Here is a 26,213-nt window from a genome sequence, read left to right on the forward strand (position 1 = left end):
CGCAAATAATTGAATGCTGGTCATACCAAACGATATTGAGCGAAAATCCGCGATGGATGGAAATGCATCATTTGCTTTTCTTACGAGTGGTACCAGTGTGTCTTAGGAACAGAGACGTAATTTTCTTATAAGCGACCAGCAATTCAGAAAACATGATTGCGACGGCTATTTAACCGTCACAAGCGATCTTGGTTCTACCGGCGCACAGAAGTGTGGCTAACGACATCCGTGTTCTATACATGCCTTATAAATCGAGGCATGGTATTGCTTCCAGATGGAGTGGTCTTCCATACAAATACCGCGACATTTCTTTTGGACAGTGATCGCTGGGGTGTGGAACAGACCGAAAGTGTGGGTGCACGTCGACAGTGTAACCTCGTAATAAAATTACCCTTCTCATCGAATTTGGGAAGTGGTTCAGCTAAGGAACGCAACGTGGGGTTAAGCCGATATTTGCAACTCCTTATTGCGCTTGCTAAATTTTTCTCACGCTAACGAAGAGTATTTCTAACGCATACTATCTCGATGCCATGTAGACAGTGCAACAGAGGTTCTGCGAAACATTCACGGGATTTTCCCTCTGCAGCGGAGTGTGCGCTGATATGAAACTTTTTTTTTTTAAGGTGGAGTATCATTTGAGATGGGTGTTAACGAGGTATGAGTTAATGGTAGACCGATGATCCGTTCTAGAGAATGGGAGATGTTGCGGCGGGCTTTTTATCACGCACATATCCATATTTTCCGTTGTTCTCTCGGAGTGCATCAGTTGTGTGGTATAACTTGCGTTCAGCTCATATACAATTTAGGGTTGTGTGTGTGACTTATAATGCTATCTACCTGCAATCGTTAACTGCAAAACTTCTCCATATCACAGTCAGCAGAGGACTTCCAATGCATGTGTAATGAATCATGTCCATCGACGGAAAATCTATTTCAACATCCTCTTTTACACAAATGAAGATGTGTGCGAAGCACTCCATTTCTCTGCCACATCTTGGACATAAATCGACTCTTCAGTTCCATGACTGCTGCGATTCTAAGTTTGGAACAGGGGTTTATGGAGTACTGCAATCCCTGTGTATACATTTGCTTGAAAAATGTTGTATGAGTGGAAGAGAATGCGTTCTGTTCACAAAGTTAGTGCTGCATGTTGTGCAATTTCGCATATCAAACATCACTACTCTTTGATGCGTTTGTATTTATGTTCTACAGTCATTTCTCTCTTCCCAGCGCCTTCTTGGAAAGGAATTCAGACACTACAAAAATTCTATGGAAACTGATGGCACAAGTGATTTGCATAAAATATTTCAAACTTCTTTCATCTTGATTTCCATTATGCATAACTCAAACGTTTCTTCTCCTTCTCCTTCTCCTTCTCCTTTTCCTTCTCCTTAATCATGTGTTACATCACCACAACACTGCCAAATGTATCAGGGTCGTATCTACTATTGAATTGAATTGAATTTTATTTGATCCTGTAAGATTACATTGTGTACAGTAAATGTATGTGTAATATATGACATGTCAAATTATTAACATTCATTATCACTTATTTTTCTATACCTTTAGCTTACATTTTTTCATAATTGATAATGAATAACAATATATGCAAAGTTAATGGCGTAAGTATTCTGCAACACTGTAAAACTCTTTTTCAATGAGATAGTCTTTAACTTTCTTTGGAAAGTCATTGTCAAGTACACTATCTTGCAGGTTTTTGGCAGACTTCTTAGTAATCTGATACCAGAGTACTGGGGTCCTTTTTCTAGCATTGCCAGTCAGTGGGGTATGCTCCATACTTCATTCTTCCTTCTTGTATTGTGGGTGTGTACACTAGCATTTGTAATCCAGTCCTCACTACCTTTTGTGATGTACATTATTGTTTTGTATATATACAACGATGAAAAAGTTAAGATACCTAACTTCTTGAAACAGTTTTTGCACGTTTCAGAGGTCTTTCTTCTTAAAATGGCCCTAACTGCTTTTTTTTGTAATGTGAACACTCGTTTTGTCTCTTGTTTGTTTCAGTTTCGCCACACAGTCACTTCATACTGTAAGTATGGTTCGAAAAGTCCATGATACACTGTACACAGAAGGTTCTTGTCTGAATACTGTGATAGGTGCATCATTAAGAATATGACAGAGCTCAGTTTTTTACAGACGTTATTAACATGTTTTTTTCCATTTCAGTTCATTATGCACAAGAATACCTAAGAATCTAGCAGATTCTACTTCTTCCAACCTTGTTCCATCAACCTCTAAATCCACGTCTACAGCCTTCTCCTTGTTTTTAAACACTGCATACATAGTCTTTTTTAGATTTATAACCAGTTCATTTTCCAACAGCCATTGAGCTGTGACATTTGCAGATATGTATGCTCTTCTCTCAAGCTGTTCCATGTTTTGGTCACTATTTAGTATTGTCATGTCATCAGCATACAATATATTCTTTTCTTCCTCCTCAACACCTACATCATTAACAAACACATTAAATAACAATGGCCCCATTACCAAACCCTGTGGCACTCCATATTTCATGGGTTTGGTTTCTGATTGGTATGAGTTTCCTAATGATACATACTGCTTACAGTTGCACAAGTATGATTTTATCCATTCACCTGGTTGCCATCGAATGCCATAATTGCCTAATTTTTGTATCAGCATTTCATGGTCAATAGTGTCAAATGCTTTTGAACGTTCCAGAAACATTGCAGAGACAACCTTTTTCTCATCTAAGGACTGTTAAATGCATTCTGTTAGACTGGCAATAGCTGATTCTGTAGATTTACCCTTTCTGAAACCATGTTGTGAGGATATGAGATTGTTATGTTTGGCCAAATAATTAACTAATCTGGTATACATAAGCATTTCTAGGATTTTCGAGCAACCTGATATCTGTGAAACTGATCTGCAGTTGTTGGGGTCATCCTTATACCCTTTCTTGTACACTGGCACCTCCTTCGTTATCTTCAGTTTTTCTGGAAAAATTACATCTCTGAAAGAACAGTTTGCTATGTTCAGCAGTGGTGTTATTATCTGCTCACTTACCAGCTGTATTACATGATTTGATATTTCATAATCACCAGCTGATTTCTGGGACTTCAGTTTCTGCATAGTTTTCCGCAATTCATCTTCCGTGACTGGTCTTAAGAACATAGTACTGCATGACATTTATGGTACCTTAATACCCATCTGTTTTTGACTATTTCTTTCCAATTTTAAGTTTTCTACTACACTGATATAGTTATTGCTCAGTATGTTTGCTATTTCCACACCATCTGTGACCACTGTGTTGTCTATTTTATTGACCTAATACCTTCTTCCTTGTTTGACTCATCTTTTTCCTTTCTTTCAGTACTGATTGCATTCCAAGCTGCCTTTGCCTTGTTTTTTGAGTTCGTTATGGTGGTGTCAATTGCTCTTGCTTTGGCTTCTCTTATTGTTTTTCTATACTTCTTTTTTAGCATTTTATAGTTTTCAGCTTCGCCCATCCGTTTCAGATACTGAAGCTTCCTTCGCTGTTCTAGTATTTCACTGGTAATCCACGCCAAGAAGGCACACTAAACTCCTCACGATGCAAGAATCTAGAGAGATTGTGTGTAATTGGATGGGGGACGATAATAAAATTGGTAGGGAACAGTCTTTGCAGAAAGGCAGTTGCAGTACTGGAATGAAAAAAACTGGTATATAATCACTAGTGCCAGTCAGTACAAGTTTGCAACAAGTGTTATACTCTTTGGAAAAGCAAAATATCGGAGTGTATTGATTGCATGGAACTCAGCTCATTCTGTTCCTTCATGAGACATCGAATGTAGTGGGCATAGGACCCTCCTACTTCTTGTCGGATACGAATTAAATTGCAGGCAGCGTTGCAGGTTAAAGGCAAAGAAAGAGTTACGAAATGATTAGAGAGAGGCCCTATAGAGTTTTGCCCAGGGTCCTCAGCCTGTAGGTTCAATGGAGAGCTAGCTCGTTTCGAAATAGGTAGTTGAATGCTACAGCTTTGAATCTCCTACTTTATCCCACGAATGTGAGAATACTCTGTGACTCCTCCCACATAGGCGAGTTGTCAAAATCTTAATAAAAACTTACTGAATTCATAAAGTGTTTTGGCTAAGGAACATAGTTTTTGCACTTTCTCTCTGATGATGGCTATTTCCTACACTAAGAACCAGTATTTGTGTCATTTGATGTAGGCAGTGTAACAAGGTTTGCGATATGTCCACATGTATATGACACTCGCAAAGTAATGGAGGGGGTCGTTTAGCAATGATACAGAAATCGAGAACCATGCTGCAATGTCATTGGCTGATAGTGTCACGAGATCGATGTGATGAGATGTTTTACTGACGTGACAATTCATTTAGTGTGGTGGTTTGGACCTTGAGTAATTGAGTGAAATGCGTTGAAGTTACAGAAAACCTGGTAAAACTACTAAAATTGATGGACAGTACAGAAATTTGATGAAAATATGTCAAAAAATGTTGAGGGATGAGGATATTTACATGTTCATTTCGGTGAGCGAAAATCATTCCATTCTTCCACCAGTGGAATTGACAATCGATTGTGCATACTATCCGTGCTCTATTGGTTTATGCCCTGCAGAATACCCCCTTGTTCCACATGTAGTTATGCGTTGTAGGTCATAAAAACGAAGGTCACAGTGTCCAAAGATTTGGAGGTCAGGGTGACTACCATCTAGGATACCGAAACAGCGATCATCTACCAGGGTGCAATATGCACCACCAATGTCATGAATCAGTGCTCAGAGTCTCTTTGAAAAACGGAACACTGAGAGATCTGCTAGTCCATAACTGTGGAAGATGAGATTAAATGTAGAGATCACCACCTTACGATAGCTGTTTGGAAACAACCCACAAAGTGGCAAACTCTTCCAGTTTCCATACTTCACAATGTTCTCTACATTGTTGTAAATACGAAACACTGCTTTGTCGTATATTTCAACAGTACTGTGTGTTGTGGGAACAATATAGTTTATACCATGTGATGTCCAGCTTTCTATGAGAGACAATGGATCAAAACATGTTAATGTCAGTTTAGCACCTGGCACAGACCTCGAAGTCATGGTGGAAAGACAAAATGTATGGTGGTTGACAAAGCTATAGTCATACACTGCTTGGATGTGTTACAGTGGAAAAACAAAAACATTATATCAAACTGGTAATGAAAGAACAACACGGGAACCTCTTTTGTGATTGACAGTCTGTGGGATATGGCCCTACTACAGTATGGGCGACAGTACTGGCTGGCTCTGAGCACTATGGGACTTAACATCTATGGTCATCAGTCCCCTAGAACTTAGAACTACTTAAACCTAACTAACCTAAGGACAGCACACAACACCCAGTCATCACGAGGCAGAGAAAATCCCTGACCCCGGCGGGAATCGAACCCGGGAACCCGGGCGCGGGAAGCGAGAACGCTACCGCACGACCACGAGCTGCGGACGGGCGACAGTACTATACACTGATATATGCAAGTGACTTTGATCGCTGGACACCTGCTACAATGGACCAATACCTGTATATTTAACAGTAACGCCACATACACTCGATGTCAGCGTAGAGATGGTGTTTGTTTTCGATATATCAGAAGAGAGTGACACAGTAATATCTTGTCGAGTTTCTATTCAGTGACATTAGCAAAGTTTTTGTAGTTCGTAGTTTTTCTCTGTTGGATGGTACAAAATAACGAGGAGGGAGAGAATGTTTGGGTGACAGACATGAATTCACCCTGAGAGACACAGATGTCCTTTGGATTGCAGTACCTGTATGTAGTTTGGAAATGCACTACACTGCAATAGAAAAATCCTTGTCTTTCTTCCAGTTCTCTTACTGTGTGAACTCTCCCTAATTTTCCCGATAAGAGACATCACTGTAACTGCTTGTACTGTCCCTTCTACCACATCAAGTGGCAGGAGAAAGCTTCGTTTGACGCTGCTTGTACATAGTTGGTGCAGCTATGATGACATGTTCTCATTTCCACTGAGTGGTCGAAACACAATCCTGTCGCATTAACTCAGCTCACCATTTTTCTCCAAGGGATGTAGGAGGCAGATATAGTGCTCTCCGACTTCTGCTCAGTTCCGATTTAAATTGAAATCGTCTGATGAACAAAGCTGCAGGGAGGGTAGGGCAAGGACTGAGAAACAGTTACAAGACACAAGGAGACTGTCTAAAACCACACTAGAATTTTGCTATATGATGTCTTTAGCAGACAGTTTCGAGAAAGGTGACTCGTTTTAAGATGTGAGAGAGCCACAAATAAGATTTAACGGTTGCTGTTATCAATAAAAGACATCTCCATAGGATCCAACGCAAGTGTGTGACTGAATGGAGAGGCTTGATTCCAAATTGCAGACAGAATTTTTACCACAAAGCATAACAGTATAGACCTCAAAAGCCACATTTCTTGCTGCTTCAATCTAGCGTTGCATTTTTTAAGTGATTCCTCACATAGCACATCATCTACTGTATGTCTTCATTCTCAGTCAACAATCAATCCCATGGATATTTCGCAGAACCTCTGTTACAATGTCTACATGGCACGAGATAGAATGCGTTAGAAATACTCTTCATTAGCGCGAGAAAAATTAGTAGCGGCATGAGGGAGTTGGCTGTATTGGTTTAATACCACGTTCCATAGCTGAATGACTTTCCAGATTCGGTGAGAAAGGTGATTTTATTACGAGGTTACACCACTGGCGACGTGCACCTGCACTTTTGGTCTGTTCCACAACCTTTCTATCACTGTCTATATTCAACGTCGCGGTATTTGTGTGGAAGACCACTTCATTTGGAGGCAATACCATGCCTCGATTTATAAAGTGTGTATAGTTATTAACATGGATATTATTAGTGATATATGTAGGTACCTATAGAACCAAGACCACTTTCTATGCAGGGTGACAGTAACATAGTCATTGTGTCGCTTTTAGGACGATTACGTCTCTCCTCCTAAATCACACTGGTATCACCCGCAAGAAAAACTAATGGAGCATGTCTGTCCATCCTGGGATTTGCGCTCAGTGTTATTTGGTGGCACCAGCATACAGTTACTGGAGAAGTATTATACCTAGTAGGGGATGTGCGATGGATTCGCTGTGATCAGCAGGCTTATAAAGTATGAGTACGTGCTGGGATGTAAGGTTACTGTGGTTAGTGTTCTCCCATGTACAAAGTAAATAATTATGTCCAGTCGAAAGGGAGATATGGATTTGACATGGAAAACTGCGATTTCAACGCATCAATAGCCATAATGAGTATAAAAGATTTTACTTGGAAATTTATGTCAGTCCTAAGAAGGATATAGATTTATGTGGGCCACTGATATTTCTAGAGGCACTGCCATGCGGAGGAGGTGTTTCTTTTACTTCGCTCATTGCTGAAAGTCACCAGATTAGAGCTGCAGCCCTAATATTTAAGTATAATCACACTGCTAAATATATGTGCGGAATATGTGGCAGATGTAGCCAGTTACGGGAATGAATTGACATTTCCGGTTTAAGGCTGCCGCGAGTGGTGAGTACAAAAAAAGTTCCGGTTGGCTGGCTAGTCAGTTCTCGCCTGCAGTAGAGGGGACAAGTCTCGCCGGCCGCCCTCGAGGTGCTCCCTATGTAGGTTAACAGCGAACTAATACTCAGCTTGTGTTGGGCTGCCTCCATGATTGCATGTGTTGCATGTATTCTCTGTGTAAAACTGAGTTATTCAATATGGGTCACTATCAAGTGTCGAATTCCTCCCACTGAAATCTTCCATGGCCTCATGTCCAGGCCATCCTCTCCAGCGGGCTGAGTCCGTCTGCTGACCAGGTGCGATCGCTGAGACGCGCATGCACGGCGGCAACTAGCGCTGCGCGACCCTCTGGCCTGGAGGCGGTGCGTGTGGATATCGAGACACGAGTGAACGGGTTGTACGAGTATTTCAGCGACGTGTGACATCCAAGCGTGGCAACTAGTACTACTACTATGGCATGGAACGTGGTTTAAGCGTGTGGTGTTTACTGCTTCTCAATACAGTTCAGTAAACTCTTCCAGCAGAGAGGTGGTAATGGTATTAATTGTTCTTACTATCTTATCATGTAGTAGACCCTTCCTCCTCCTTCTTCGTCATGGTGTAGCTGAGAGAGTCAACTTAGGGATTTATAGTGCTTTAAAAACCCAATCGCAACATCGAATTCCCGCTTGTTTCACACATACCAATTTAACCCGTCCGTACATTGTTTAAAGTCATAGCAAGCAATGGCCCGAAATTCGAAATTTTCAGCTCCCTCCAACGTAATTGACTTCTTAGTAAATGACCTAAGACCTAACTGTACCAGTATTCACCAATAGGAGGCAAGGGAAAAAAATCCAGTAGGGTTTGGAAACCACGCAGTTGCGGGGTTTAATCCCACCAAATACACCCATCATAGCATCCACCAACAGGTTGCAAGCAAAAACTGCCCACACACAAAGGCTATTCATTTTATTAATTAGTCAATCAATCTGATAGAATGAGAGAATATTTCTAAAACATCCCCAGCTAGGGGCTTACCAGGTATTCGCCACTTTGTTCAGGACGAAGGTGGTGTTTGTGTGGCACATGACAGACGCTACCTTCTTCTTGTTGAATGTAACATCCGCCAGAGGTTTCCATAGCAGTGGAAGAGTGAGAATAAAGGGATGCACCGACTACAGTCTGCATGAGGGGCTAGCGAGTAGGGGAGGGGCATGGAAGCGAGGAGGAATGGGGTGAACGTCTTGGTCTGTGAGTGTTTCCATATGTTGGTTCACACAAACAGGAAGCAATCACTTGAGACAGAGAGAGGGAGAGAGGGAGGGAGACGGAGAGAGAGGCAGCATGTGAATCTGGTATCAAACTTCAAAGTGATGCCTCTACCTGATGCTTTGATTGCGGAGGATTAGCGTGGTCCCACAGCTGCGCTGGCCCCTGTCTGGTGGGTGTGTGCAGTGTGGTATGGTGCGATTGACCCGGCAGTCAGCAACGTGTTCGCGAGATTTTTTCACCAGGTATGTTTAGCACGATCTGTGACAGTGTAATTAAATGTGATGAGTTGTGTAGACGTCTGTTTCGTCACGGTATTTCTTGGGCAATAGGAAAAACGGCGATCGATTTTATTACTTCTTTTCCATGTATGTGGCAACACCTGCATGTTCCAAATACAGCAGAGAACGATGAGCTTTTCCCACCAAATAAGAGAGAATTCCAACCCCTGCAAACTGAATTTCGTTAATGAACAGTATATCATTTGATAAGTACTTGACATTGATTTGATTTTTCTGTCGTGAGATACTTCCTCTCCAGCACCGGCTGAGTCATTTTCCCACCAATTTCCATATTGGGTAGAGGGAATGAGGGGTGGGAGAGAGGGGGTAATTAATTTATAGGTTTAATTAGTAAATTAATTTGATATCAAAAGTTTGCTTGTATCGATTCGGCAAAGGGATTTTGCAGAGGTGTGGTGAGGAGGGTGGAGGGAGAGGGGTGAGGTAGTTTCTCAGACGGACAGATTATCCCCAGGTGGTCATAAATCAGCTCCCAGGAGGTGTGGCTGGCTCTGAGTACTATGGGACTTAACAGCTGAGATCATCGGTCCCCTAGAACTTAAAACTACTTAAACCTAACTAACCTAAAGACATCACACACATCCATGCCCGAGGCAGGATTCGAACCTGCGACCGTAGCGATCGTGCGGTTCCAGACTCCCAGGGGGTGTAAATCAGTTAATAGAACAATATGTTAAGTGGTGCGGAAGGGGTCATAAATCAACCAACATTGCCCCTGAATGTAAGCAATCCGCACTAGCAGATTATCTCAGAAAACAGTTTGCTCCCCTAATACTGTCTCTCATCAGTTCTCTTGTACCTTGTACACTTGTACCATAGACTAGTGCTGTTTAGTGGGGAAGGCTTAAATAAGTCTGTTGCCTTCAGGTGGTGCTATATGCAATTAGATGTATCACATTAAAATTCAAATTAACGCCAACAGTTACCCGAAAACTGTTGTCAACAGTGCAATGAAAATTGTCACAATGCCCAACATCTGAAGACACATTATGAGAACTGCAACCAATTATGCATTAAACGGAGGTTCCTACTCTGAAATGGCTTAGATTACTGTAACACTGAACTAGAAGCAAGTTTACATGACATGCTACGAAACAGCACACAGAAATCAATAAAAACTGTCATTTAGTAACAAGTGCTAATCTTCATAGGTATATACAAGTAACGTTTTTGAGGTGTAAATAAAAACGGTTGCCGGAGACTTAACCAAAGTGCACACAGTATGTGTGAACCAACATGCAGGCAGTCTATGCTAATCAGTGTGTTGCAGAAGTAACGAACCGAAGACTAGGTTGACGTTTCTACCCAAATGCAGGTGATTAATCTTTTATTTTCAATTGTAGTGTGAGATAGGTAAAAAAAAGACCTATCAGGTTTAGGAACAAAAATATGTCAAGGAGCGTAGTTGAGTGCTCAGCAAGCTGTAAATGTACGGCCTAAGTCAATGTGAGTGAGTAATTGATTCGTCCAGTGGTTGAAAGGTTTTGTGGAACCTTTAAATCCTGCAAACTGGCGCCCTGTTAATTCTCCACAAGAAAAATGACGAGACGAGCTGACATTTCCAAGTTTGACACTGATCGATGCATTTCATTTGCGCTGCGGCTGACAAAACCAAGAAGGAACGTTCACAAAGTACAGGAACGGAAAATAATCGTACGAGAGAATATGAATTACAGACCAAATACGCACGCGCGCGCGCACACACACACACACACACACACACACACAGAGAGAGAGAGAGAGAGAGAGAGAGAGAGAGAGAGATTTTAGAATGCTGAAGTCCACTGTCCGTCGTTCGTTGCAGCACTCACCAGCGAATGTGGAGACAACAGTCATGTTTTCCTGGCTGAGTACCCTCAGAGGGTGGTCCACATCTCCCTCGCCCATGTACTGTGCTATCTCTTCTTCTGTAACCTACAACAGTAATAAAACATTATTAGGTTATTTTAATTAGAATTTTAATGAAAATCGGTAATGTTGCTATTACCTCGGAAAACGTTTCTTAAGTACCTATACAGCGCATTCATCTTAGTGAAGATACTAAAAGAAGGATTCATTGTATAGTATAGTATAACACAAAACTTAAGATCTCTGAGCATTATATAGTAATGTATGAGTAGGGAGGAGCTGGATACAAACGAAATCTGTGTTACTAAAAAAGAGCGAAGGACAAAGGGTAAAGAGATGACCATGAAATGGACTTTGTTTCCAATTAATCCTGAAAACTATTTCTCTCCTACTCAAATAAATGAGACATAATTGTAAACATCCTAAGTACACGGTCAAGCCAGTAAGTAAAGGCATTGTTTCTGCTTGTGCGCCTGCCGGCGTGGCCGAGCGGCTCTAGGCGCTACAGTCTGGAACCGCGCGACCGCTACGGTCGCAGGTTCGAATCCTGCCTCGGGCATGGATGTGTGTAATGTCCTTAGGTTAGTTAGGTTTAAGTAGTTCTAAGTTCTAGGGGACTGATGACCTCAGAAGTTAAGTTCCATAGTGCTTATAGCCATTTGAACCAATCTGCTTGTGTGTATGCAGTAGCATTCGCTGCCCGAGTAAAAATGTCACTGCAGAAATCTGTTTCTTCAGAGACAGACTGTTAGTCTTCGCTGAACTGAATTACATTCTGATGTGCACCCTTTGAGGTATGTTGGCAATTACTTTGGTTCAAATGGCTCTGAGCACTATGGGACTTAACTTCTAAGGTAATCAGTCCCCTAGAACTTAGAACTACTTAAACCTAACTAACCTAAGGACATCACACACATCCACGCCCGAGGCAGGATTCGAACCTGCGACCACAGCGGTCGCGCGTTCCCAGACTGTAGCGCCTAGAACCGCTCGGTCACCGCGGCCGGCCGACAATTACTCTATCTATACGTGTAATGTCGTTTCGGCTACTGATGTCATCAGATAAAACTTAGAACTTGTAAAACAACGTCTGGTGTCAGTGCATCAGTTGGTCATTGTTTTATCGATACTAACAGTGAACGATGTTTTACGAGGTCTAAGTTTTTATCTGATGATGGCAGTAGCCGAAACGACGTTATAAATAAAGTCATATATTAAGGGGTGTAGAAAGCTTTATTCACAAAATATCCACAATGCTCGCAGCCCCATTAAGGAGGTTTATTCCTTTTATTGATAAACCGATTTCTAGTTTCCACTTGGTTTTAGAGCTCTTCATTATTGAAGCTTGATGAAACACCCATATTTGTAGAGACGCAAGAGAGAGGACCAACGAGTCCACCACTCTACGACGAGGCGAGCTGCAGCAGTGGTCAACGTACCGGAAGAACGGGGACTCTTATCCCCATTCGGCGGACGTCCACAATCACGTTTTCCGTGATTTCCCTAAATTGCTTAGGGCAAGTTCAGCGTTGGTCCCTCTGAAAAGGGCGCTCGTTTCTGTTCCCAGCCTGCCCTTACCCAATCCTGGGCTCCGTCTGTAATCACTTCTTCATCGGCGGGACGTTGAATGTTAATTTTCCGTCTTTTTTCTCTCTTCGATCTTAAGTCTACATCCGCACTCCGCAAGCCACTTTGTCGTACTTCGCGGGGGCTACTTCGTGCGCCACAGTCACGCTCCCCAATTTCCTGTGCCAGTCGCGATTTGTTGTCTTACATCATTCGTTTCTAATTCGTGAGACCAGGGTGTGATGCTGTAGAGCTCCGGCTGGTAAAGAGCCCCAGGGAATACCAGATGGACATATTTGGGAGAGTATTTCCAGGTTTGGCGTTCACCTGAGGGCCGAGGGAAAGCTTCCCAAAAACTATCGTCGGACTGGGGGACTGAACTTTTTACATTTATTTCTAGGAATATGTTGTCTTTGGCCCATAAAAACTAAAATTTTCGACTCTCCTAGGAACGTAGGCTCTCGGAATTTTAACAATAAACCAGCCACACGATGCTACACAGCTCCTGTTTCGCAGTATCTGCCACGGGAGTCTAACGAGAATCTCCGAAGTGCTTTCGCGCCTACTAAACGAAGCAGAAACGAAACGCGCAACTCTTCTCTGGATCCTCTCTATTTGCTCCGTCAGTCCTATCTGGCAAGTGTCCCAGGCTGACAACGAATACTGAAACATCTGTCGAATGAGGGTTTTGTAACATACCAGCTTCATACGTGGAGCACACTTCCTGAGGTTTCTTGCAATAAATATCTTCCTATGGTTAGTTTTATATGGTCGTTCCACTTTAAATGGCGCAGCTCGCATATTGCCATGCATTGAATGGGCGGAACTGCTTCCAGTGATCACGTGATCACACGGTAGCGGGTCTTCCTGCCCATTGATTTTACACCAATTTTTGCTGTCTTATAATTGGCCTCCCTGTAAAATATACGACACAAGATCCCCTTTTCTACTTGTTCTCGTATTGACATGACACAATGGAAGTGGCACTAGATGTATTGTTTTGTCAGTAACAATTGGAATATTGAATTTCAACCCTATCTTTCATCTGAAAAACAACAAATCTTTCAGTTCTCCTGCTTTCATTAAATCATGCAGTTAATTTCTTGTCGTTTAATGAATTTGGAAGTGGCTTGTTTGGTGACCCAACAATCAGCGCATTAAGCACACTGTCATTATAAAAAGTCGAAACTATCTTAATTCGCAGTCCGATTATGCTATCACAAAATAACTTCTGCATGAACATTAACTACTTACACGGTAATTCGTCACCAAGCACGCCGTTAGCTAACAATGACCTTTTTGACTGTAGGCCTACCTAATTTTCAGAAACTCAGTTAAAGTCACAGAGTACAATTTCATTTGAAGTAAAAATTATCAGCATTTATGGTTACTGGAAGCCATTCCAAATTTTTTCAGTTTCCTGTACTTACGAATTCTGTCAATACGTAAATAGAATTTGTATTTTTCTTTTCATGTTTCATGTACGAGGTCAATGAGGCAAGCTGATGTGGAGAAACGAAGTAAATGAGCAATAATTATGAAAAAGGAAGATGGAAATTCATAAACAGTCTAAACAAAATTTTTATATTAGGTTATATCGCCAACGATCGGAAGTACGCCGCCACACACAAGGCAAGGATATCATTGTTTATCCATGTACCCATGTGTGTTGCAAAAATTGTCCCACTTGGATAGGCAGTTCACGGTCCACAATCTATCTTAGATCTAGTTGTTCAAATTTTATTAATTACTTATATTATTCATCAAATTAGTGTCAACAAAATGGTTGACTTCGTGCACAGTGCAGGCAATACCGAGTAGTACTACTATCTTAAAGGACATTCTGAAGTGTTCCGCTGTTTCTTTAGATCGATAATTTATTGTTAAAGGTTCACACTTTGGGCCAATATTACTTGTAGATTGCTATTTAAAACGGAAATGCGAAGTTAACTAAAATAACTGCAGCCATTTGTGGCATCCTAAAAACTGGTAAAATTATAAATATGGAATTTATAGAAAACAGTGATAATAAATTTCATACCCATGGCAGTGAGCTTGCTGATCCGGCAATTGATAATGTACAACCCTCAACCGGCGAGATAGAATCGCAAGCTGAAGGTATGGAGTTCATTCCACAAACTAGCCACATAGTAGACCAATTCGTGGAGCTATGTACCAATGGTGAATACAAATTTCAATCCTGTATCAACAAAGCAAGACGCCTTTCAGTCTGAACAGGATGCCTTTCAGTGCACTCAGGATCTAAATACATATAGGGTGTATATCCTGCAAGCCACCGCACGGTGTCTGTCACAGGGCACCCTGTACCACTAACAGTCGTTTCCTTTCCTGTTCCACTCTCAAGGATATCCTAAGATTAGAAATCTCGCAATTAAAAGGTGCTTACAAGGACATTCCTGATACCATAAAAATATCAAATCAAATGGATTCAATACGATCAGTATAATCCATCGTAAATGAAACTGTTCAGAAGGTAATTGAGGAAGTACGAGGGTGGGTCAAATGAAAACCTTAAATATTTTTTTAAATATTATTTATTGTGCAGAAGTGGTACAAAGCTGTATCCCTTTTCAACATAATCTCCCCCACGCTCAATGCAGGTCCTCGAGCGCTTACATAGTGCATAAATTCCTTTAGAACAAACATTATTTTGGTAGTCCGTGCAACCACTCACGCACCGCGTGGCGTACCTATTCATCAGAACGGAACTTCTTTCCTCCCATTGTGTCTTTGGGTGGTCCAAATATATGGAAATCACTTGGGGGAAGGTCTAGTGAGTATGGTGGATGAGGAAGACACTCAAACTTCAGGTCTGTGATTGTTGTTTTCGGTTGGTGGAAGTGAACCCAGGTTTCGTCCCCAGTAACGGAAGCCATCACCTTCTCGTTCAAAGCGCCCAAGATGTTCTTCACAAGCATCAACACGTCGTTCTCTCATTTCAGGAGTCAGCTGCCGTGGCACCCATCTTGCAGACACTTTGTGAAACTGGAGCACATCATGTACAATGTGATGTGCTGACACATGGATAATCTGTAAACATGCTGCAGTGTCATTCAGTGTCACTCGGCGGTTTTCTTTCACTATGGCTTCAACTGCTGCAATGTTCTGTGGAGTCACAACTCGTTGTGCCTGACCTGGACTAGGAGCATCTTCCACTGAAGTCACACCATTTGCGAACTTCCTACTCCATTCGTAGACTTGCTGCTGTGACCAACATGCATCACCGTACTGAACTTTCATTCGTCGATGAATTTCAATAGGTTTCACGCCTTCAGTAGGCAAAAACTGAATAACAGATCGCTGTTCTTCCCTAGTGCAATTCGCAAGTGGGGCGGCCATCTTTCTACTGACACTGCGACGGTATGTGTGCATCTGCACTATGCTGCCACCTACAGGCCATTCTGTGCAATCTGTTTGTAGCACGCTTAACAACTTACAGGATAGCGACTCGAAATTTCGATTTGTTATTACAAATTCAAGGTTTTCATTTGACTCACCCTCGTAGATAGCTTAGCTGCTGAACAAGAGGTAAAATTGAAAGAACAGACTGATGTACAGACGGGGAATTTTTCTGGTGCATGTATGAAATTGATATCTGAGAAAGATGCATAGGTTAATGAAAAGGTGGATTCGGAGTTAAAAGTTATAATGTAACAGCCTAGCACTGGAGTATCACTGGAACAAGATTACATCTGAATTCCTCAAACTAAAACTGAACTGAGTAGGGACCACCCTAGTTAAGTAACAATGTTGCTGCACAAATAAATGACATGAGAGGGATGCTGTCTGCTGTTAGGGAAATAGTGCGTGATGCACGATCCCTTATTAAACACCCAGTCGTTTTTATAAAATCGTTTAAAGGAGTTTTACCCAAAACATGGACTGATTTGCAAAAAAAAAAAAAAAAAAAAAAAAAAAAAATTCACTCAAGCATATATACAGGGTGAAGCAGTACTATGGGCATCAAAAAATGCTGAGTGTTGCCAGTCATGCAAGCCATTTGAAAAGGGTTTATTATCAAAGTACTGGTCTCAGGGAAAAGGTTTTTAATCCAGAGTCCTTCCACAGCCAGAAAATATCGTTCTTGCGAAACACAACTTGCTCTTTATACTCATGAAGTAATGAATGCTACCGACAGGAGATGTCAAACTAATTTAATATTTTTGGATTTCCACGAGGCTTTCGACACCGTTCCTCAGATGCGTCTTCTAACCAAACTGCGTGCCTATGGAATATCGCCTGAGTTGTGCGACTGGATTCGTGATTTCCTGTCAGAAAGGTCACAGTTCGTAATAATAGACGGAAAATCATCGAGTAAAACAGAAGTAATACCCTCCGTTCCCCGGCGAAGTGTTAGTCACTCTATTGTTCCTGGTCTATATTAACAACATAGGAGACAATCTGAGTAGCCGTCTTAGATTGTTTGCAGATGATGCTGTCATTTAGTCTTGTAAAGTCATCAGATGACCAAAACGAATTGCTAAATGATTTAGATAAGATATCTATATGGTGCGAAAAGTGGCAATTGACCCTGAATAAAGAAAAGTGTGAAGTTATTCACATGAATACTACAAGAAATCCCCTAAATTTCGATTACGCGATAAGTCACACAAATCTTAAGGCCGTAAATTCAACTAAATGCTTAGGGATTACAATTACGAATAACCTAAATTGGAACGATCACATAATAATGTTGTGGGTAGACCAAACCAAAGACAGCGATTCACTGACAGAACACTTAGAAGATGCAAAAGGCCTACTACAGAGACTGCTTATACCACGCATGACCGCCCTATTCTGGTGTATTGATGCACGGTGTGGGATCCGCATCAGGTGGCACTGACGGATGACATCGAAAAAGTACAAAGAAGAGCAGCTCATTTTGTATTATCGCGAAATAGGAGAGATAGTGCCACAGATATGATACGTGAATTGGAGTGGCAGTCAGTAAAACAAAGGCATTTTTCGTTGCGACAGGATCTTCTCATGAAATTTCAATCACCAGTTTTTTCCTCCGATTGCGAAAACGCTCTGTTGGCACCTACCTACACAGGGAGAAATAATCATCACAATAAAATAAGAGAAATTAGGGCTCGTACAGAAAAACTGAAGTGCTCGTTTTTCCCTCACGCTTTCGAGAGTGGAAGGGTAGAGAGACAGCTTGAAGGTGGTTCATTGAACCCTCTGCCAGGCACTTCATTGTGAATAGCAGAGTAATCACGTAGGTGTAGAGGTAGACAGCCGACAGGGTAGTTTACATACAAACTTCGAAAAGTATTTGAACAAAACATGACACTGGGATGTGCTGTGGATCCTTAAAGCTAAACTATCACTAGGTGTCAAAGAAAAATTAGTACATGTTCCTGAAACAAACGAAGAGCTTTTCATATCCATATTGGATTTGACTGACTTGATTCATGAGGATTCTAAAACAAATAATGTCAGTGGCGCTGGGCCAGTCCACTCCGCTGGATAACCATTTCAGCAATCAAGTTAGAAAAAACGATTACCATGACACTTGTGTAACACATCCCGTAGGACATCTAACAAAAAACAAAGTGCAAGAACATCAAAACCTGCCAAAGTGAAATAAAAGAAGAAGACATGACAGGAGGTACAATCACAGACACTTTGTTAGGGGGAAAAATCAGTGGCATAACAGTCACCATAATCAACTGAACCCTAATTTAGGAAATATTGGTCATTTAATGTAAATAGTACTCACCAGGGCAATAATCAAGTGCAAAACTGAACTGCGAAACTAACTGGCACACTCAGAATCCAACATTCAGTTGGTTGAGGTGGCAGAAGATGGCCGCCCTACTATGTCAAGATTGTGGTGCTAAAAACTCAATGTAGAAGTGCTCGTATTTAAACTTTGCAAAGTGAACAGTTAAGACACTCCTGCAAGTGACGCCAGCAAGTACTGAAGTTGATGGAAACTCTAGTGCAAAAATAAATAAATTGTGATTTCTCACTCACTTTATTCAAGTTTGTAGTCAGATATATTCACATATATGATCCAATGGGAGGCCTCGACTCTAGATGAGTTGGACGGATTGTTTTATGTAAGCAAGCGCATGCAAGGTCAGTAAACAGCCACTGTATCCGCGCTGTACGTGATTGTTGCTGTGGAATGCTGGGTGTGTAACCATTACTAACGAAAACTGTGTGGTGCCAATTTGGAAACTTATCCCTACAAGAACACTCATAAGATACATGTAGTGGACATTAACGTAAGACTTGCCTGGGAAATATACTACAGGCATGAATGATAGACGATAATTTAAATCAATAAATGAAAGATGTACTGGAGAAAGGACAATAAACAGATGTGCAAGGCTAAAAGATAAGGAAAACGGGTCTTCTACAAAGCCACGGATCAAATAATTAATAATTTGTTTATGTACATACCTTCAAATGGTTCAAATGGCTCTGAGCACTATGGGACTTAACTTCTAAGGTCATCAGTCCCCTAGAACTTAGAACTAATTAAACCTAACTAACCTAAGGACATCACACACATCCATGCCCGAGCAGGATTCGAACCTGCGACCGTAGCGGTCGTGCGGTTCCAGACTGTAGCGCCTAGAACCGCTCGACCACCCCGGCCGGCGTACATACCTTTATTTTGTGTATGTGTTAAAACGTTTTTTATTTCGGAGCAATCTAATGTATGTCTTATGTGTTACTGGTACAAACACGCAACTGTTTCGTGTAATACATATCTGATGAGCCGCATCATGTGTGCTCGAAATGAAACCAATCTACCCTTATGCCCATGTCCTTCTACCACTTCATCGGCATGACCATCTGGATCCCTAACTGTTACAATAGGTCCTGTCCACGATGATCAACAGCTCCTTCTTGCCTTGGGTGCAGCTCATCTCATACACTACGTGATCAAAAGTATTCGAACACCTGACTGAAAATGACTTACAAGTTCGTGGCGTCCTCCATATGTAATTCTGGAATTCAATAGGGTATTGGCCCACCCTCAGCCTTGATGACAGCTTCCACTCTCGCCGGCATATGTTTAATCAGGTGCTGGAAGGTTTCTTGGAGAATGGCAGCCCATTCTTCACTGAGTACTGCTCTGAAGGAGAGGTATCGATGTCGGTCGGTGAGGCCTGGCACGAAGTCGGCGTTCCAAAACATCCCAAAGGTGCTCCATAGGATTCGGGACAGGACTCTGTGCAGGTCAGTCCATTACAGGGATGTTACTGTCGTGTAACCACTCCACCACAGGCTGTGCATTATGAATAGGTGCTCGATTGTGTTGAAGATACAATCGCCATCCCCCAATTGCTCTTCAACAGTGGGAAGCAAGAAGGTGCATAAAACATCAGTGTAGACCTGTGCTGTGATAGTGCCATGCAAAACAACAAGGGTGCAAGGTCCCTAGACAAAGAACCGACAACACCATAACACCACCGCCTCCAAATTTTCCTCTTGGCACTACACACGCTGCCAGATTGCGTTAACCGGGCATTCGCCATACCCCCATCCTGCCATCGAATCGCCACATTGTGTATCGTGATTCGTCACTCCACACAGCGTTTTTCCACTGTTCAATCGTCCAATGTTTAGGCTCCTTACACCAAGCGAGGCGTTGTTTGGCCTTTATTGGCGTGATGTGTGGCTTATGAGCAGTCGCTCGACCATGAAATCCAAGCTTTATCACCTCCCCCTAACTGTCATAGTACTTGCAGTGGATCCTGATGCAGTTTGGAATTCCTGTGTGATGGTCTGGATGGATGTCTGCCTATTACACATTACGCCCTACTTCAACTCTCGGCGGTCTCTGTCAGACAACATACGAGGTCGGCCTGTACGCTTTTGTGCTGAAGGTGTTCCTTTACGCTTCCACATCACTATTTCATCAGAAACAGTGGACCTAGCGATGTTTAGGAGTGTGGAAATCCCGCGTACAGACGTATGACACAAGTGACACCCAATCACTTCACCACGTTCGAAGTCCGTGAGTTCCACGGAGCTCCCCTTTCTGCTCTCTCACGATGTCTAATGACTACTGAGGTCGCTGATATGGAGAACCTGGCAGTAGGTGGCAGGACAATGCACTAAATATGAAAAAAGTATGTTTTTGGAGGTGTCTGGATATTTTTGATCACATAGTGCATCAATCATAAAAACTACACCTCGACACTACCATCCAAAATGTCCAAACTTCTAAGACCAGTTGCCTAATATATAGACTAACATGTGTTTCTCCTTTTCATACGTTGCTGAGCGAGATGACGTAGTGGTTAGCACATTGGACTCGCATTCTGAAAGCCGACGATTCAAACCCACTTCCTTCCATCCAGATTTAGGTTTTCCGTGAGAAAATATCAAAATGCAGTAAAGGAAGCAGGCGAAAAGGAATACAAATGTATCAAAAATGAGATCTAGAGGAAGTGCAAAATGCCTACAGGAAAATTAAAGAGACGTTTGGAGACAAGAGAACCATCTGTATGAATATCAAGTGTTCAGATAGAAAACCAGTTCTAAGCAAAGAAGGGAAAGCAGAATGATGGAAGTAGTACATAGATGGTCTATACAAGGGCGATGTACTTAGGACAATATTATAGAAACGGAAGAGGACGTAGACGAAGAGGAAATGGGAGCTATTATACTGCGTGAAGAATTTGACAGAGCACTGAAAGACCTAAGTCGAAAAAAGGCCTCGGGAGAAGACAACATTCCATTAGAACTACTGATAGCCGTGGGAGAACCAGCCCTGACAAAACTCTACCATTTGCTGAGACAGGAGGCGAAACACCCTCAGACTTCAAGGAGACTGTAATAATTCCAATCTCAAAGAAAGCAGGTGTTGACAGGTGTGAAAATTACAAAACTATCAGTTTAATAAGTCACAGCTGCAAAGTACTAACATGAATTCTTTAAATACGAATGGAAAAACCGGTAGAATCCAACCTTGGGGAAGATCAGCTTGGATTCCGTAGAAATGTTGGAACACGTGAGGCAATACTGACCCTACGACTTATCTTAGAAGATAGATTAAGGAAAGGCAAAACTACGTTTCTAGCATTTGTAGAATTAGAGAAAGCTTTTGACAATGTTGACTGGAATACTCTCTTTCAAATTCTGAAGGTGGTAGGGATCAAATACAGGGAGCGAAAGACTATATACAATTTGCACAGATACCAGACGGCAGTTGCAAAAGTCGAGGGATATGAAAGGGAAGCAGTGGTTGGGAAGGGAGTGAGACGGGGTTGTAGCTTATCCCCAACGTTATTCAGTCTGTATATTGAGCAAGCAGTAAAGGAAACGAAAGAAAAATTTGGAGTAGGAATTTAAATCCATGGAGAAGAAATAAAAACTGTGAGTTTTGTCGATGACATTGTTATTCTGTCAGAGATAGCAAAGGACCTGGAGGAGCAGCTGTACGGAATGGACAGTGTCTTGAAAGAAGGATATGAGATAAACATCAACAAAATCAAAACGAGGATAATGGAATGTAGTCAAATTAAATCAGGTGATGCTGAGGCTATTAGATCAGTAAATGAGATGCTTAAAGTAATAGAAGAGTTTTGGCACTTGAGGAGCAAAATATCTGATGATGGTCGAAGTAGAGAGGATATAAAATGTAGACTGGCAATAGCAAGGAAAGCGTTTCTGAAGAAGAGAAATCTGTTAACAACGAGTGTAGATTTAAGTGTCAGGAAGTCTTTTCTGAAACTATTTGTATGGAGTGTAGCCATGTATGTAAGTGGAACATGGACAATAAATAGTAAAAAAAAAAGAAAATAGAAGTTTTCGAAATGCGGTGCTACAGAAGAATGCCAAAGATTAGATGGGTAGATCACATAACTAATGAGGAAGTACTGAATAGAGTTGGGGAGAAAAGGAATTTGTGGCACAACTTGAGTAGAGGAAGGTTCGGTTGTTAGTTCACGTTCCGAGGCATCAAGGGATCGCTAATTTAGTATTGGAGGGAAGTGTCGAGAGTAAAATTCGTATAAGGAGAACAAGGCATGAATACACTAACCACATTCAGAAGGATATAGGTTGCAGTAGTTACTCGAAGATGAAGAAGCTTGCACAAGATAGAGTAGGATGGAGAGCTGCATCAAACCAGTCTCTGGACTGAAGACCACGACAACATGAAACTAATAAAAATACATGGCTCTTGTAAAACCTAAGCTCATTTCCTCTTCGAATGAAAAGAAATTTTTTGTTTTACATTACGTGTATGCATGCTGTTTATAAAAACTGTTACGATTTAACGCACTCTAAAGAACTTACTTATTTGTTCTGAGACAAAACATGTTGAACAAATGGTTCAAATGGCTCTTAGCACTATGGGACTTAACTTCTAAGGTCATCAGTCCCCTAGAACTTAGAACTACTTGAACCTAACTAACCTAAGGACATCACACACATCCATGCCCGAGGCAGGATTCCAACCTGAGACCGTAGCGGTCGCGTGGTTCTAGACTGCAGCGCCTAGAACCGCTTGGTCACCCAGGCCGGCCATGTTGAACACAACTGTGCGTTCGCTGCATAGGGATAAAACGCAAAATTTGTTGGATACCTCATTATAAAAATTTGTGTACTTTTATTACAATTGTTTGAGGCATATGAACTTCATCTAAAAGCAATGCAGTTACACTGGTTTTCAAAGACCTTAGATTCGCTATCAATTGTGTGTAAAATAAACTCCAGACTTCACATGGCATACACCTCCTGTATAGTCTGCAGTATACGGTGACCGATGCGCTGGACGAGTTCATTCATTTGTTCAGAAGGGGAGGCCGACAGGTTTTGCCAAATTCTGGCCGATTGGCGATGACAAAATCGAGACACGCGCCCTGCAATCTTCCTCAAACGATTTTACAGAAACTATTCAGTAAAAAATTCATTTTTGCGTTAGTTACAGCTTTATACGTCAGGTTCATGATGACGTGCCCATCGTTTCGTTATTGGTCATAGTTATTGTGATATTTACATGGAAGTAACACACTGCACGAAAATCGGATAAGTTTGCAACGAGAAGGTGGGTCACTATGATTTTGCGTTTGGTGCCAATTACATAATATTTTGCTTTGTACGAAATTTAGGTAGCACATCGAATTTTTCTTCAGACTTTGATGGAGGCCTCAGTCTGTTATCTGATGTACGAGTAGCATAGTGCCGCGCCAGCGATAAATTCAGAATGAAGTATTCACAACCTTCTTCATATTTCTTAAACGGTTTGGGATAACGAAATGACATTTTGGCAAATGATAGCACACAAAGCGGAGAGTATTTTACTGTATGATTATTATGCTAAATTTCATCATCTGCCGTGTTATTCCACTAACGACAGACTTTTTTGATGAAAGAATGTGGTTTTTAGGTGGCCATCGATAACTGTTGAAATGAGAAATGCTATGGGTTTTCGAAAAACAAAAGTGGAGGCGTCACACGTTTATTTTCTACAGAGGATGTTCTTTTTTAATAAGCTACTGACCTTACATTTCATCAGTTCCTCTTGTAATAAACTTAATGAACCAATGTTTCAGAATTCTCTCGCAATGTTCAGAATTCTCTCGCAAATGCGTTTGCGCAACATGTTAGTGAGGTGAAACTGTTTAAACCCCGCTGAGTTTTTGCAAAAGAAGAAAATTTTATCATCATCATCATCATTTAAGACTGATTATGCCTTTCAGCGTTCAGTCTGGAGCATAGCCCCCCTCATACAGTTCCTCCATGATCCCCTATTCAGTGCTAACATTGGTGCCTCTTCTGATGTTACACCTATTACTTCAAAATCATTCTTAACCGAATCCAGGTACCTTCTCCTCGGACTGCCCCGACTCCTCCTACCCTCTACTGCTGAATCCATGAGTCTCTTGGGTAACCTTGCTTCTCCCATGCGTGTAACATGACCCCACCATCTAAGCCTGTTCGCCCTGACTGCTACATCTATAGAGTTCATTCCCAGTTTTTCTTTGATTTCCTCATTGTGGATACCCTCCTGCCATTGTTCCCATCTACTAGTACCTGCAATCATCCTAGCTACTTTCATATCCGTAACCTCAACCTTGTTGATAAGGTAACCTGAATCCACCCAGCTTTCGCTCCCATACAACAAAGTTGGTCGAAAGATTGAACGGTGCACAGATAACTTAGTCTTGGTACTGACTTCCTTCTTGCAGAAGAGAGTAGATCGTAGCTGAGCACTCACTGCATTAGCTTTGCTACACCTCGCTTCCAGTTCTTTCACTATGTTGCCATCCTGTGAGAATATGCATCCTAAGTAATTGAAACCGTCCACCTGTTCTAACTTTGTTTCTCCTATTTGGCACTCAATCCGTTTATATTTCTTTCCCACTGACATTACTTTCGTTTTGGAGATGCTAATCTTCATACCATAGTCCTTACATTTCTGATCTAGCTCTGAAATATTACTTTGCAAACTTTCAATCGAATCTGCCATCACAACTAAGTCATCCGCATATGCAAGACCGCTTATTTTGTGTTCACATATCTTAATCTCACCCAGCCAGTCTATTGTTTTCAACATATGCTCCATAAATAATATGAACAACAGTGGAGACAGGTTGCAGCCTTGTCTTACCCCTGAAACTACTCTGAACCATGAACTCAATTTACCGTCAACTCTAACTGCTGCCTGACTATCCATGTAAAGACCTTTAATTGCCTGCAAAAGTTTGCCTCCTATTCCATAATCTTGTAGAACAGACAATAAAGTCCTCCTAAGAACCCGATCATATGCATTTTCTAGATCTATAGAGCATAGATACAATTCCCTGTTCCACTCATAACACTTCTCCATTATTTGCCGTAAGCTAAAGCTCTGGTCCTGACAACCTCTAAGAGGCCTAAACCCACACTGATTTTCATCCAATTGGTCCTCAACTAATACTCGCACTTTCCTTTCAACAATATCTGAGAAGATTTTACCCACAACGCTGATTAAAGAGATACCTCTGTAGTTGTTACAATCTTTTCTGTTTCCATGTTTAAAAATTGGTGTGATTACTGCTTTTGTCCAGTCTGAAGGAACCTGTCCCAACTCCCAGGCCATTTCAATTATCCTGTTTAGCCATTTAAGACCTGACATTCCACTGTATTTGATGAGTTCCGACTTAATTTCATCCGCCCCAGCCGCTTTATTGCACTGCAATCTATTGACCATTTTTTCCACTTCCTCAAATGTGATCTTATTTCCATCATCATTCCTATCCCATTCTACCTCGAAATCTGAAACATTACTGATCGCATTTTCACCCACATTGAGCAACTCTTCAAAATATTCCCTCCATCTGCCCAAGGCATCCACAGGATTCACCAGCAGTTTTCCTGACCTGTCCAAAATACTTGTCATTTCCTTCTTACCTCCCTTTCGAAGACTGCTAATTACACTCCAGAATGGTTTTCCAGCAGCTTGACCCATAGTCTCCAACCTGTTTCCAAAGTCTTCCCACGATTTCTTCTTGGATGCTGCAGTTATCTGTTTGGCTTTGTTTCTTTCTTCAACATAACTTTCTCTGTCTACCTGGGTTCTGGTATGTAGCCATTTTTGATACGCCTTCTTTTTCCTTTTATAGGCTGCCTTGACTGTATCATTCCACCAAGCTGTTTGCTTCATCCTACTTTTACACACTACTGTTCCAAGACATTCTTTAGCCACTTCTAGTACTGTGTCCCTGTACCTTGT

The 26,213-nt window shown here is 41.6% G+C and overlaps 1 protein-coding gene across 1 annotated transcript in view; it reads right to left on the bottom strand.

Annotated features, from left to right (window-relative positions):
• LOC126092733 (uncharacterized) overlaps window positions 1-26,213 on the bottom strand; it is a 179,117-nt gene that overhangs the window by 115,798 nt on the left and 37,106 nt on the right. Inside the window, exon 4 of the mRNA XM_049908459.1 lies at window positions 10,900-11,002. Coding sequence (XP_049764416.1) covers window positions 10,900-11,002 — 103 coding nt within the window. The remainder of the gene's footprint in view (window positions 1-10,899; window positions 11,003-26,213) is intronic.

The sequence above is a fragment of the Schistocerca cancellata genome, chromosome 7 (genome assembly GCF_023864275.1).
Source record: "Schistocerca cancellata isolate TAMUIC-IGC-003103 chromosome 7, iqSchCanc2.1, whole genome shotgun sequence".
NCBI lineage: Eukaryota > Metazoa > Arthropoda > Insecta > Orthoptera > Acrididae > Schistocerca > Schistocerca cancellata.